At 31.5% G+C, this 15,352-nt stretch overlaps 2 protein-coding genes across 2 annotated transcripts; one reads left to right on the top strand and one right to left on the bottom strand.

Moving 5' to 3' along the window:
- Window positions 1-1,733: 1,733 nt before the first annotated feature.
- On the top strand, window positions 1,734-5,084 carry LOC107925572 (uncharacterized). Its single transcript, XM_016856289.2, has 6 exons — window positions 1,734-2,026; window positions 2,301-2,346; window positions 2,655-2,841; window positions 4,352-4,431; window positions 4,585-4,662; window positions 4,796-5,084. The coding sequence occupies exons 3-6, from the start codon at window positions 2,709-2,711 to the stop codon at window positions 4,895-4,897; spliced, it is 393 nt and encodes a 130-aa protein (XP_016711778.1). The 5' UTR covers window positions 1,734-2,026; window positions 2,301-2,346; window positions 2,655-2,708; the 3' UTR covers window positions 4,898-5,084.
- Window positions 5,085-7,647: 2,563 nt separating this feature from the next.
- On the bottom strand, window positions 7,648-12,369 carry LOC107925570 (protein PPP4R3C-like). Its single transcript, XM_041082934.1, has 4 exons — window positions 11,597-12,369; window positions 9,863-9,922; window positions 9,308-9,407; window positions 7,648-9,221 (listed from the first exon to the last, which is right to left on the bottom strand). The coding sequence occupies exons 1-4, from the start codon at window positions 11,672-11,674 to the stop codon at window positions 9,154-9,156; spliced, it is 306 nt and encodes a 101-aa protein (XP_040938868.1). The 5' UTR covers window positions 11,675-12,369; the 3' UTR covers window positions 7,648-9,153.
- Window positions 12,370-15,352: the final 2,983 nt, after the last annotated feature.

Here is a 15,352-nt window from a genome sequence, read left to right as displayed (position 1 = left end):
CCATTTTTTAATTATAATATTGTGTTATTTCACAAACGATATTTAAAAATAACAATATTAATTTTTTAGTCTTTACTTTATATTTTTGAGTTGATTTGATGAAAATTCATAATTAATTCATAATATTAGTTATTAACTTTCATCAAATCAACTTTAAATATAATAAGTTGAATTTTAATGGCGTCGTAAAATTCAATTGTAAGGCAAAATTCATTACATTGAGTTAGCTAAAAGTTTGGATAGAATAATTATGAATCAAATACATGTTAATTAAGAAATGAAATTAGTTAGTGATTAAGTGAGTAAGATATTGAGTATTTAGTATAGGGACTAAATTAAAATAAGTGAATAAATAAGAGATTTGATTTGAGCTTTGCCGTAGGTCCTGTTTTCCATGTCTTAATATGCAAATATCCCATAATTAAAATAAATTTAACGGATTGAAACCATCCTAGCCGTTGGATTCCATTATATGTTTCTACTAATGCTTATTAACCATTGACTATTAATAGATTTAATTAAATTAAGTTTAATAAACAAATTGTTAATGGAAAAGAATTATATGAAAGAGTAACGTCACATCATTTATATCTCTTTTCCAATAGTTTAATGTCGCATCAAGATTTTCATCCTAAAAAAAATCAAATCCAAATAAAAATCCTAAAATTAAGAATGAAATTATTGATTTGGCATTAAACTATTAGAAAAGGATAATATCACTGTTTCATACCATTCTAGAGAGACGACTTGATAAATTAAGATCATATACATTACATATGGATATGTATAAAAATTTTGGATAAATAAATGGATTAATGTAATAATTGTTCATTGAACTATGTGATTAAGTACTAAATTAGCTTGAGTTGCTTCGCAACGTATTGTAACATCACACATTCAGATCTAACAACCATATTGAATATCGAGATGTCACATTTAACTTTGAATTAAATCACATTTATCACACTATATTTAAAATATAACAAATACCACATTAAAAAAAATCAAACTCAAACATCAAATGATATATTAAATTTTATAATAATTAAGAGATTATAAATTTTAGTATGTTCTGTATTTTTATACCCTAAGATTATTCATACATAAAAATTAAGTCAATCAAATACAAAATCTCATAAATACATATAAGTTTTACAAGTAATCTTATCCAATATATATTGCCAGTAATATTAAATTTACTTAAAGTTGTAATTTAAAAAAAAAAGAAAAAAAAGGGACTACTACTTAAAAGTGTAGGTCCAAATATGAAGAATATGATTATCTCTTAGATGTTTTATGTTTCAAATTGCAACCATTAATAGTATATTTGTTTGATACAAAATCTAGTATACCCTAGCACTAAATATACAGTTATTAGAAAAGATGAAAGAAAAAAAACGTAAACATATCAATAAATATTGAGTGTAGTGGTAAAGTAAATTGTACTCATAAATAAGAACGTAAGTTGTAAAGTAAATTTTACTCGTAAAGAAGAAGGTAAGTTTAAATCATGAAGACCATAATATTGAAAAGAATAACTACATATTTGAACATAAATAATAAAACAAATATGAAAATTAAAAAAAAAATCCAAAATTTTGTTTGTATATAGAACTAGAGATTTCTTTTAAAGTTCACAACAGATGGTATCGTGATTTCTTCACAACATTTGCGTAGATTTATTCCTATCTCTAAGATGTTCTTTTTTAAAAAAATGAAAAGCGAATTTTTTTAATCTTAGGCTGTGTTTGATAGGGGGAAAACCAATTCCGGAATTGGTTTTACACGTTTTCCAGTGTTTGGTAGCAGGAAAATATTTTCCTTTTGTAAAACCAATTCCGCAACACGGGAAAACCTATTACAAATTTGGAGAAAATGTCTTACGCTTTTGAACTCGGTAAGACATTTTCCGGAAAATGATGCCTTCTTCTACCCTTTCCCCTTTCCCTTCCCCTTCCCTTTTCCTTTCCCCTTGGATTGCAAATCAGTTTGGTCAAGGACCTCTTCCGGTTCCTCCTTAATCCAGGTAAGGCTCCTTCTTCTTCTTCCGTTTTTCATTCCTTTTTCTTCTTCTGTTCTTCATCTTCTCTTCTCAGCATATTCTGTTTTGTTTCCTCTCTTCCTCTCTCGTTCTTTGATTTCTAACATTTTTATTTTAATAAATTATATTGATTGTCATCAAATTGAGAGAAAGTATAGTAGCCGATGAAGATTACAGATTATCTATTGGGCTATTCGCCTCCTATTTGGGCGACTTTTCTTGCTGGATGATGTTTTGGTTATATTTTGGTTATATACAGATGGTTGAAGCCCAAGTGGAGCCGCCCTATCCTCCAGATTATGAAGGTAAGTTAGCACAGCTTTGCAACTTCTTTCTTGCTTCAGGTTGTGTTAAAGATTAACAGTATTTCTTTACTAGCTGATATTGGAAATTTCCTCTTCATATTCCAAGACTTTACTCTGTTCCAGTCCACTTTTCTTTCATTGTTTCTTAACTAATCTCAACCAAACAGTAAATTGCAGGTTTGGTTCATTTGAATATGTACTTGAGTGTTTAGAATTATCCTGTGATTTGCTTGTAAATTTGTACCAACCCAATACTAGTTCCTCCAATTGCTTCTCAAATATTTGTTCTTTTCTTTCTGGGTTTGCAGTAAGAGCTCTTCGTGAGATAGCAACAGAACTTGGGAAGAAGGATTGGAATTACAATGAAAACCCTTGCAACAATAAGTCAAGTTGGTTTACTCCACCGCCGCCGCCAAATGTGCCTGAGGCCATTAACAACAGTACTGTCACCTGCAATTGCTCCTTCCCCAATGGTGAATGTCATATTGATGGCATGTAAGTCCTCACTAGTCATAATAAAATTGATGCTTATTTTAATTTCCTTAACCATAGACAGTCCTCTTTCTTTTTATTTTCAGTATGTTAACTTTGATTTCTGTATCAGTGATTTGCTTTGCTTGAATTGTCCATTTTGATTTTAGCACTATGAAATTATTACCATAGGCAAATAGAGTAAGGGTGTGCCTCATTCAAGATGAATGGCTGTATGAGTATGGCTTCGAATTCGGATACAAATTTATCCCAATTAATCATCTCAGTCATTAGAATAGAGCACATATTTCGAAGTGGCTAAGGTTATCCATTAGAATGTATGGAAGTTTTGAGAAGTCATTGGACGAGCTGAGATCCTTTTTTAGAGAAGCCAATGTCCGTTTTGAGTTCCTTTATTAATATTTCCTTTCTTTTTAGACTGTTTGGTTTTCTTGTGCATGGATTGTGGTCTAATGGTGTTACATAAGGTCTTTTCTCTGGCTTCACTTGTTTGCAGGACTTGGTTTTCAAGAAATCATGCTCATTCCTTGATGTTACTTAAAAAAAACATATTATTTATCACTAAGCAAAACAATACATGTTGACTTGTCACATTGTGCTGAAAACAAAGTTTCAACTGAGCAAATCACACAAAATCGCCTTGTAGCATACAAATATGAAAATCTACCTCACACTCCTTTTGTGAACGATTTTTGTCTTTTTTTCATATAATAATAAAGCAAATGAGAGGTTTATATTTCATCGATTTCTGTCTTTTTCTTCTATAATTTCCTGGCCTTATGATGCGGGGAACCTTATTGAACCCCATATTCTTATAGGAAAATATAGTCATTTTTCTCATGTTGTACTAGCTGAACTATATTGTTCTTTTATATATGTGCTGCTATAATTTTACCGGGTTGTTAGACATTATCTTAACTCACACGACTTGTACCTCTTTGATTATGTTCATCATTGCTAGACATTTTTTTTTGTTGTAGTGACTCCAACCTCTTCAGTTCAGTGCTTAGAAATGTGTGTTTTCCATTTCTTTTAGGCAAATGCATGACCAAGTTGTATTCAAGAGTGAAAAATGAAGAAACATGTTGCTATTGTATCATCTGATGTTGTCACTGTAAACATCTTATCTTGCTGGTTACTTTCAAAGTAATTAGTTATTTTGAGAATGAAAAATATTATGTGGTTCTGGCTATAAATTCTTATGCTGTGATTGTGTTCATTTATGCTATGTTTGGAAACATTAATTTGAAAATTTGGATTTGGAATTCATTTGTAACCTCAGAGTACTCTTCTGTTTTAATTGCTGTAATGTGGGTTTTAAGATCCATTGCAATTACATGTCAAGCTTTTTACTTTGCCAGAACCCCAAAGGCATTATTGTTTGAGATTTTTGACGGAATTATTTGATATGTACTTGAAATATTTTGCTAACAGCCTAAAAGTTAAAAATGAATTATTTGCTAACATTTTGCAAAAGGCTCACAAGAACCTTGACAAAATGGGTCTACTGCAGTTTCACAAGACATTAACAGTCTGAAACATATTGCATTGATGGAGGCCAAGATGAAAAAACTCTCTGATTTACTGAGTAAGGTTAGTTGGTTGCTTACTTTGCCCTTAACTGTCTTTGATAAAAATGTGAAACATGAGCGAAAGTCTTTGCAAAAGTATGTCGCTGCTGTTTGTAGTCCAGATATGGTAACTATAGTGGATGGTTTTAACTACTATTTCTGTGATCTTTTACAGACAATTGAACAAACAAAAGAAAATGTGGTAAAGAAGCTAGCATTGACGTATGAGGAAATGGAACAAGAATGTAAGGAGGTAAGTTAATCTCTTGGCATACTAATTCAAGTGTATCTAATACTAGAACAAAAAAAAATGTTGGTTCCAATTTACATATCATGAAGATGGTAGTTATATAATTTTACATTCATGTGTTTTGGTGTGATTGCAGATCATGGATGGTTTTGCTGAGGGGAAAGACCTGGTTGTGTCTGTTATGTCTGCAATGGGGGAAGAGCAGATATGTGCTCTCAAAGACATTGGTCCTAAGTAGTTTCAAATTCATTTATTGCAAATCTTAGATGGAACCATAAAAGACTTTGGTAGTACTAAATGCAGTTTTGATGTTTTGTTTTGGGTTTGGATAGAAAAAAGAGAACAACAATATAACTAGTTTCTTGTTGTGCTATGGATTACTGTTTTGCTTTTCTTTTTCAATAATTTTTATTATCTCGTCTTTATTTTTTGTGTTGGTAACATTTAAATTCTAGCTTTTAATTGCATATTACACTTGCATTAGTTACCCAATATATATTAATGTAGCAATTTAAGTTTGACATATCATTTAGTACGAGTTAATACAATATACTAGTTTTTAAAAAAAATGAAATTTTCTAATAATTACAGTATTTTTTATTTTAATTTAAATCCCATGTTAAATATATGTATCACAAGAATCAGATTGGATAAAAGTAGAATCAAATTAATATAAAATTTAAATACAAATAAATGTTTTAATAATGAAGAAGTAAAATCAAATCGGTATAATCTACAAATAGATGAACATTTGGAATTTAATTAGATAAAAAACTTTTATTAATAAAAAATTTATTTATAAATAAATCATTGCAATATGTGTAAAAATAATTTAAAATATAAAAATTTATTAATATGTATATAAATTTATTAATATATGTAAAAACAACTTTTCCGGAAAATATTTTCAGGAAATCTGTCAAACAGCAGAAAATATTTTACACAGATTCAATCAAACACTAGAAAATATTTTCCAGTAAATCATTTTACAGAAAAGTAAAACATTTTCCAGAAATCATTTTACGGAAAACATTTTACTGCCAATCAAACAGACCCTTAGTCTTTTCTTTCAGTTGCACACAATTTAACATTTGTCTCCACTGGTGTTGAGATTTACTTATAATTCTGCATTGATTTGTTATAGTTTAATAAATTAAATTAGACTATTTAATAGACTCGAGGAGCTTATTCTTAAGTAATTTAAATATTTTTATATGTTTTTGTCAACTTTTACCTTTAAGCATTAATAAACATTTTTGTTTAGTTTTACACCCTTTTGAAACCCAATTGGCCAAATGTATCATGAGGAACCTAGCAATGTGATTGAGTTGGTTTAGAGAGACAATAAGAGCTCAAAATTGAGAAGAACATCATTCAAAGTGAGTATCGCGACATCGATACCATGAAAGTCATGATATCCCTGAAGGTACTGATGTAATGAAATTGAGTCAAGCTCCAATGATATCGTTAAATTGAGAAGTGGTATCGTGACACTGAAGCCTGGTGTCACAATATCATTGCTTGATGGGGGGAAATTGTAACAGCCCGATTTTGGGCCTAGTCGAAACAGTGGTTTTGGGACCACTATTTCGAGGCTAGAGAAAATTATTTTAGTATTATTTTATGTGTAATAATATAATTTTATAAGTGCATGTAAATTTTGGTAAGTTAATTTTAGCAATTTCTAGTCCAATTTCGAAAAAGGACTAAATCGCGTAAAAGGTAAAAGTTGTGTTTTAATACCTAAATGTGTTAAATTGCCTTGTATCTTAAATTGGGGGTATTTAAAGTGAAATTAGGCCATTTAAAGTGTGATGGCAGGCTATGGGAGACAAAATTGTTGAAAAGTCAAAATTAAGTGAAATTTGGTCACCAATTTTGACTAGTTTTGTTATTAACAAATCAAAAAGAAAAAGCTATCATTTTTCTCTTCTCCTTCACCGAAATATGCAGCAAATAAAAGGGCTTTGAAGCTGGAAAATTTCAGCAACATATTTCCCTTGCTTGTAAGTGATTTTAATGTCTTTGCTTGATAATTTTTACATTTTTGGAACCCCTAAAGCATGAGCTTTCATAAGAGGGGACTATTTTGCAAAATGATGAAGAGTCTAGGGTTTTTCCATGAGAGTAAATGTGTTGTTTGCTGTGTTTTTATGAAATATTATGAGTCCTAGTTGTCTAATAAACAACTTTTGTGAAAGAAATTGCATGAAAACACCTTAAAAAAGGGCTAGATTGCTAAGTTGTAAAATGAGTTGTAATATGTAAAATAGTTGAAATTATGAGTTGCTATAGTTATGAAAATGGTTCATCTAGACTCAAGGAGTAAAGAAATGTGATAAAAAATATTTTACGAGCATTGGGGCAAAAGTGCAAATATACAAAAGTTTAGGGGTCAAAATGAAAATTTGTAAAAATATGATTTTTAGACCCATATGAATATTGTGACTGATTGGTAGGCTAAATGTGATATTATAGATCAAGGAAATCGAGATTTGGACCTAGAACGGAAAGAAATCGATTAAGGGATGATTATGTCCTTTTCACCTTTGTGGTATCGAGGTAAGTTCGTATGTAAACAATACCATGCTATACATGTATTTAAATGTTATCATTACATAAATTGCACAGATATTAAGTGTATGTGATTAATAGAAATATGATAAGACAAAGCCTTAATAGACGAGGAAAAATCTCATTTGAACCTTAAGAATAGAATAGAATACGAGTGACATGTCATTAGGAACACTACAGCAAAACTGATTTTTAGCGGCGTTTTTTTAGGCCTTTAGCGGCGCTTTTAAACGCCACTAAAACTATTCGCGGCGCTTGCGTCGCTATAGATGGCGCTGCTAAATTTTGTGGCGTTTATTTGAAAAAAAACGCCGCTAAAGGTCAGGACCTTTAGCGGCGCTTTTCCCACAAACGCCGCTAAAGGTCATAAAAATTAAAAAAATAAAATATTATAAAAAAGTCCTGAAAATATAAAAAAATTAAAATTCATTATCAAAAATTGAGAAGAAGAATAATCTATGATATAAATACATCCCGCCAAACAAAATACCACACTTATCATACTACACCAGAAATCTAACAAAATACAAATAGAACAAAATAATGATAGAATGCACACTTTAAGATAAGCAGTTAGCTTAAACAAGTCGTCACTATGCATGAATTCAGCTAATCCTGGACCATGCATCCAACAAAAACTCAAACCTGAGAAAAAAGAAAAAAAAGTTAATGAATGACACATATAACATCAAATTAATAATAAAATATGCAATTAACAAGTCAATATTAACGCCACATATAACATCAAATTGCACAACTTAATATACTCAAGACATTAGCAGAAATAACATCACATTGAACAATGAATTTAACACATTCGAATAGATCAATTTTAAGCTCACTAATGGTTAATTTAGCATGTGAACAGCATATAAATGTTTGCATTTACAGCATGGTTTAATCAACTTCAAGCAGGAAACTAAATGCTGTAAATTTCCAGCATTCAAATCATATATGGACAACATTCAACAATTCTAAAACAAGTTATTGATGTTCCATTTCAGGGCTTAAAAAACTCATCAAAAATTAAAAAAAAAAGGGTTTTCCCTTTACCTGATGCATGAGAAAGGTCTTCAAGAAGAATAGGCAAATATCATTATTTGTACAGAAAAATCCTACAATTTCAATAGATAAAATTCCAGATAAAGCTGAACTTTATAGCACTTTGCTACAATTTCAATCCATTGCTCTTGTTAAGGCTCAATTCAAGTCATATGCATAGAAGGACGTACTTGCTACAGTTTCCAGAGATGAAGAAGCCATATGTTTCTCTCTATCAGTGGTACTCTTCTCAACAAAATTTGATGCCTCATTTACCTTGCATTCTGATTCTTGATCAACCTTTGCCCTCTTAGTGCCAGTATCCCCACTCTGATGTGAAAATAAAAATCAATCATAATACCAAAAATAAAGAAAACAAGCTTATTCAGAGTAATAGAGAACTTTCATATTACTATCTTTGTATACTAGTCTCATTGTAGATCTCATATGTTATCTTTTCATCAGAACGGAATTTTATATATACAGAAGGTAGTGACTTTGAATGATGAAGTAACAATTTAAATTGCATAAATATTACATAAAGAGACACAGGCAAGTAGCTCAAATGTTTACAAGATGCAAATTAACATTCAGTTCTCCTCCTCCTTTAAACAACTCTTGTCACTTGTATCAGATCTTGTGGCTCATTTGGTTATCTAAAGGGCAACTCGGATTAAGCTCAAGAGTTTAGGGAGATAGACAGACTTAAAAAACCCGTCTGAAACTTAATGGTCAAATCTCAAATTAAGTGGAATCCATCTTTTCTGTTGTAGTTTGCTTTACTACTCTGCAGTAGGTGTAAGGGCAATCGAAAGAAACGATGTAGTGGCTCAAATGTAATTTTCTAAGTTCCTTTCCATTCTAGACTTCAGTCCATGATCACATATTGAAGTTAACATCACAAAGACCCAACCATTTAGGTAAGTAACATGTCTGCAGCATTTTACCTGTATAATAAAGCAGGTTTTAATAAAGAAAAAGAGCATTTAAGCGAAAAAGTGTACTAAGCATTTAAGCGAAAAAGTGTACTAACTTATCCCCTTGACTATTTTAAATATCATGTGAAGACCATCCATATTTTCCAAGTCTTCACAAATTCTGAATAGCTCCATCAGCTTCTGGAAGAAATCTTGCTGCATTGAGATCAAACTCAATTTAGCACGTCTGAACATTTAGAATTAACATAATAGAAAGTCCAGACAGATACTAAACCATAAGTTTGAAACAGAAACAAAGAAAACCAGGAAACCAAATAATAGAAAGCATAGGGAAAAAATTAAAAATAACCAAGAAATAAAGCTCATAGTTACATGTAGAAGAAATATGCAACATGTTTGATATTTCTCCCATATGACATGGAAGATCACTAAGAACACAAAAGCTCAGAGAGTTGAGAAGCCAGAGGAAACCAAATTATTACCTTGATAGCACAGCCACAACTGATAACTTAATGTGGCTGAATACCAACATTATCAATGGTTAAGTGACTGGCAATTAACCACCGAATACTAAACTGCACAAGATCTACATACAGAAGATATTAAAGAAGATATTAACACACATAAGCAAGGTTTTCAAAGAAGCATACATCATTCAATATTAGTTCTGTCAGCCGCATCTGATCAGCAATGCCACTTTCAGTCACAGTCTGCAGGGAAAATTGATGAACAAAATGAAAAAAATATTTAGACAGGTATACCTGAACAGACTAATTTGAAGAAGCTTTCCAAAAATATAAGCAGATCATACAGAAAATATAGAAACTACTAAAAGAAAACAAAAATAGACAACCTACTCCAGATTACAAGTAATTATAACATAAGCTGAAATAATTATAATCAAGACTAGCATAAAATAAATAACAACTTCAAATAATAAATGAGGAAGAAAATCATTGAGTGAAAACTTCCAATATGTTTGAAAAGGAAAGAACTCCAGGAATCACACCAAGCAACAAAAATAAACTTAAACAGAATGTAATCCAGAAAACGACTTGTTTATTAGATATTTAAAACAGCTTTCTAACTGGAACTACTTGGACCTTGCGCTGATCTGCAGGCAACTGGATATTTAAAACTAATGTTTCTCCCAACAAATTTGCAGATTAAAATAGATAAAACACATCGACTTAAAGTCTCAACACAACAATGTAACTGCAAGTGTATCATTAACTAAGTTGCAGCCTAATGGCTTCTAGTCTTTTACGTGAACTTAAACATGACACAGATACAACTATGTGAGGCTGATCCGAAAATAAAAGATCAAAGCAATAGCAAGTAATAGCAACAAGCAGAAACCTAAGAACATCCAAATACTTGTCCAAATCAGCAGGCAACCAGACCATAAGCTGTGATACATTGTCTATTTCAACACCATAAACATGAATGTTGCGATGCAAATTTAAAGCTAATGTTTCTCTAAGTGAACTTGCAGATTAAATGGATACAAAAAAAAAGTCTTAAGTTAAGCCATATCTCAAATATTTAGTCAACATGAAAATGTACCCAGACATAAGCAACGATAATAAAATTTGCATAATAAAATATTTGAATTTAATAAGTTATACATTTTTAATAGATTATTTGCATAAAAAGTAAACAAATTCAAAGAAAGACAATGAAGAAATTAAGGGTCAAACATTAGCTCCAATAATTGTTCAAAATTTAAGACAGCTACATTCAATCCCAAATCTTACTTTTAAACAATATAACTAATCACAACCATGCCTTCAAACAATGCATAATTTGCTACCATTATCGTGATCGAATTCAATCCCAAATCGTACCAATCACTATTCGCATCCATACCTTTAAATAATGCACAATTCGCTACCATTATCATGATCGAATTCAATCCCAAATCGTACTTTTAAACAATATAACTAATCACAATCACACTTTTAAACACTGAACAATTTACTACCATTGTCACAATCAAATTTGAGTCTAAATCACATTTTTAAACAATATAACTAATCACAATCATACTTTTAAACAATGAACACATTGCCACCATTATCACAATCAAATTCAAGCCCTAATCACAATCATCCTTCTAAACAATACAGCTAATCACAACTATACTTTCATTCGCCACCATCATTATCACAATCAAATTCGAGCTCGAATCTTAATATAATCAGATAATCTAACATCGGATTTTACCCCAACAAAGCAACATCTCCCTCCCCAAATCACCCTTCCTAATCACTCATCCGAAAAAAATTAAGCAAATATCCCACAATAAAGATACAAATAATACACAAGTGCAAGAACTGTTACAATCTATTGAAGCTTAAAGTCATAACAAAAGTATAATGTACCTCAAATTTCAAATGATTCCAGGTTAAATTTGGGTGTGAAAAAGCAACCCCCTTTCTCCATTTCCACCATTGAATCATTCTTCCTCATCACTCTCGTCACTAAAATAACTGGCTTTTCTTGTCATCTTCTTCTTCTTTTCCTTCGACATCTCTGATTTCCTCAACCTCTCCTCCGCCGCCCCATCCACCACTGATGCCCAATTCTCCTCTTCAAACCCCTCTCCACCCTCTGATTCTTCCTCTCCCCAATCCCCATCATCCTCCCTCTTCTCTCTACAGCCGCCACCTCTCCACCTTTTCTTTGGCACCGGTCTCTCCCTTGGCCCCAACTGATTCTTTGGACACTCATAAGATAAATGCCCACTAACCCCACATTCATAACATCTAGACTTATCCTTATAAACCTTTTTCTTGATAAACTCTGGGGCTCATCCATTATCGACGGCGATGGAAGCGCTGAGGGTTCTGCCGTTGAGTATTTTCCCGTGCATAACACTCGCCGCGGATAGCGCGTCCTCTAATTCACAATCTTCCTTACTTGGGCTCACTCGGCAGGTGAGAACTGAGATGAAAAGAGAAGAAAAAGAAACTGATTTGCAGAGACGCGAGAGGGAGAGAAGGGGGATGATGGTAGGAGGAAGATGATGATAGACGAACAATAAAAGACTCTTCAACTAAATGAACAAAAATAATTAGGGTGTAATAACGATAATTGGGAGCCCTTTTCCAAACCTAGAAGCAACAATAGAAACCAAACTATCGAGCCCTTTTACCGATTGGATGTGGCAGTAGAGACCGACGGCAACGGCTACGCAGCAGAGGGGTTAGTCGAGCGCGATGCACTAGGTGGTCCGGTCGGCGTCTTCGATGGCAAATGGGCTATGAACTTGGGGATGAAAATTTAGGGATTAAAGGAGAAGAGGGGGAAGTTTTGGTAAAAAAAAAAGACAGTTGTGGCGTTTATATCAAAACGCCGCTAATTTCACTCCTTGAAACGTGAACGTTTAAATTTAATTAAATTTTTTTGCGGCGTTTTTTAAAAAAAACGCCGCTAAAGGTGGTCTATTGCGGCGTTTATATGCTAGCGCCGCTAAATCATTAAAGCATAAAAATAAGACCTTATTTAATTTGTTATAATTTGGTATTATCCAAAATAGATAATTACCCATTCATATCAATCTGTTACTTTTTTTATTTATTTTTCAATAAATAATTTGTTATAATTTTAAAATATTAAAATTAATATTATTTCTTTTATAATTATATAAGAGATTATTTAATATATAAATTAAAAAATACTAATTAATCTAAACCTTAAACCCTTAATTATAGTCTCCAAACCCTAAATCATAAAATATAAACCAGCAACCTTAAAAGAATAAAAAAACACTCTATAAAACAAGTCGGAACAAAAACAACACTTATTTAGAAACAAAAAAAAAAAGAGTTGCAACTTTTTAATAAGAAGATTGATTTACAAATAAAGGAAAATTCACTGTTTTATAAAAAGAAAATGAGTTACAAATAGAAAACGTGGAGACACAAATGAGTGCAGAGGATTTTCATTCGCATAAACAAATATATATTTTAATTAATAAGTATAGATAAATATTAAAATAGTATAAACAAAAAGCTATTAATAAAATTTAAAGGTAAACTTATCATTTAAAACGTTTTCCACAAAATATCCCTTCAATCCATTAAACAATAGAACACCTTATAATATATAAAAAATATTTTTAGATTAAATCTTAAACCATTTAATATATATATATATAAAGCTTATCTATTATCTCTTAAATAATTTAAACTATAATCATAAATTTAATATATTCAAATTAATATTATCTTTTTTACAATTATATAAGAAATCGTTTAATATATAAATTAAAAAATACTAATTAATCTAAACCCTAAACCTCATAACCCCTATCCCATAAACATTAAACCCTAAACCCTTAACCCTTAACCCCAAACCCCAAACCCTTACACCTTAAACTCCAACCCTAACCCTTAAACCTTAAACCATAATCCCTAAACCTATAATTCATCATAAACCTTCAAATACTAGTTAACTTTTAACTTTTAAACTTTAAACCCTAAACCATATATCTTAAACCATAAACCTTAAACTATAATGATAATTAATTCAATATTTTAAATTCAATACTATCTCTTTTACGATTATATAAGAAAATATTTAATATATTGTATAACCATAAATTTTAATAATTATTATTTTAGGGGTTATAGATTAGTGTTTATAATTTTTTAGGGTTTAAGGGTTATATGACTTTTAGCGGCGTTTTACCAAAAGCGTCGCTAATGCTCTGGTCTTTAGCGGCGTTTTACCAAAAGCGCCGCCGCTAATGCTCTGGTCTTTAGCGGCGTTTTACCAAAAGCGCCGCTAATGCTCTGATCTTTAGCGGCGTTTTACCAGAAGCGCCGCTAATGCTCTGGTCTTTAGCGGCGTTTTACCAGAAGCGCCGCTAATGCTCTGGTCTTTAGCGGCGTTTTACCAAAAGCGCCGCTAATGCTCTGTTTTTAGCGGCGTTTTTTAGGAAAACGCCGTTATTGCTCTGTTTTTAGCGGCGTTTTTGGTAAAACGCCGCTATTGCTCTGTGTTTTATAATTTTTGCGCCGTTTTTTGATAAAACGCCGCTAAAAATGCCGCTAAAGCCCTATTTTCATGTAGTGGAATTATGAGTCTAGATGACTAGCTCGAGAGTGAGCATTGAAATGTCATGAGATATGAGGTAGCTTTAGCTACAATTGAGGCACTTATGTGCAAAGGCTTTTCCGAGTATCCAATTAGTATTCCAAGTGTTCAACGGGCAAACCAAGGAAAGAGTTGATGATGGTCCCAATGAGGTAAGTCATTGGTGAGTATGCACTTGAGTTATGTTACGAGTTGTGCAAGTATGTATACTAAGCCTATGAGAATGCCTTGATATGTGATGATCTATGATGCATAATATGTGTTCTTACCATGATGGATGAAATGATGTTGTATTAATTTTGTGAACAATGATCATGAATGAGTAACTTAGCCTTGACAGATTTGAGTTACTGCAGTAGTGTAATTTTGAAAATACACTAAAAATAGTAGAAAATGAGTTAGAGGCAGAATAAAATATGGGATTAAAGCTTAATGAGTCTATTTTCACATGAAAGAAACAAGGGAAGAAAAAGAAATCTATATTGTGTGATATTTGAATTCTTGAAAAACAGGGTCTGAATGAATTCGAGATCCCCTATTCTGACTTTAGAAATTCACCATAAATTGTACAAAAATTATTAAGAGTCATAACTTACATGAATGGATTCCTTATTGAGTCTATTTTTAAGGAAAACAAATGGCATGGTCATTGGAATTCTGTACAGGGAGAAATTTGGTTTGTAGTGCACAAGGGACAGAGTAGTCATACCCTGAAATAGGGGAAACTTTAACTAATAAACTGTACTAAATTTCTTGACCAAAAATTCTAGAAAAAAATTAGTAAGTATACATATGAGTCTAGTTTCAAGAGAAATAGACTATAACATTATTCGAATCCTGTACTATGAGATAATTGAACTTTAGTGCAAAAGGGTTGAAACTGTCAGACAGTGAATCAGGAGCAAACTTGAGGAATAAACTGTACTAATTAGCTAAGTAAAAAATTCTGGAAATTTTATGAAAGAAAGATAAATGAGTATATTTTCAGGAAAAATTAACGGAACTTAATTTGGAGTTTCGTAGCTCCAGATATAAAT

The sequence above is a fragment of the Gossypium hirsutum genome, chromosome A12 (genome assembly GCF_007990345.1).
Source record: "Gossypium hirsutum isolate 1008001.06 chromosome A12, Gossypium_hirsutum_v2.1, whole genome shotgun sequence".
Taxonomy (NCBI): Eukaryota; Viridiplantae; Streptophyta; class Magnoliopsida; order Malvales; family Malvaceae; genus Gossypium; species Gossypium hirsutum.
This window is presented reverse-complemented; position numbering and strand designations above follow the sequence as displayed.

What these genes read in the sequence shown, in the direction of transcription:
- LOC107925572 (XM_016856289.2), top strand. Translation starts at nt 2,709, where the DNA reads ATGAAAACCCTTGCAACAATAAGTCAAGTTGGTTTACTCCACCGCCGC. An exon ending in GAATGTCATATTGATGGCAT is followed by an intron (nt 2,842 to 4,351) that starts GTAAGTCCTCAC and finishes GGTCTACTGCAG; the next exon opens with TTTCACAAGACATTAACAGT. An exon ending in TCTCTGATTTACTGAGTAAG is followed by an intron (nt 4,432 to 4,584) that starts GTTAGTTGGTTG and finishes GATCTTTTACAG; the next exon opens with ACAATTGAACAAACAAAAGA.
- LOC107925570 (XM_041082934.1), bottom strand. Translation starts at nt 11,674, where the DNA reads ATGATTCAATGGTGGAAATGGAGAAAGGGGGTTGCTTTTTCACACCCA. An exon ending in CAGAACTAATATTGAATGAT is followed by an intron (nt 9,408 to 9,862) that starts GTATGCTTCTTT and finishes ATCTCAATGCAG; the next exon opens with CAAGATTTCTTCCAGAAGCT. An exon ending in TAAAATAGTCAAGGGGATAA is followed by an intron (nt 9,222 to 9,307) that starts GTTAGTACACTT and finishes TTTATTATACAG; the next exon opens with GTAAAATGCTGCAGACATGT.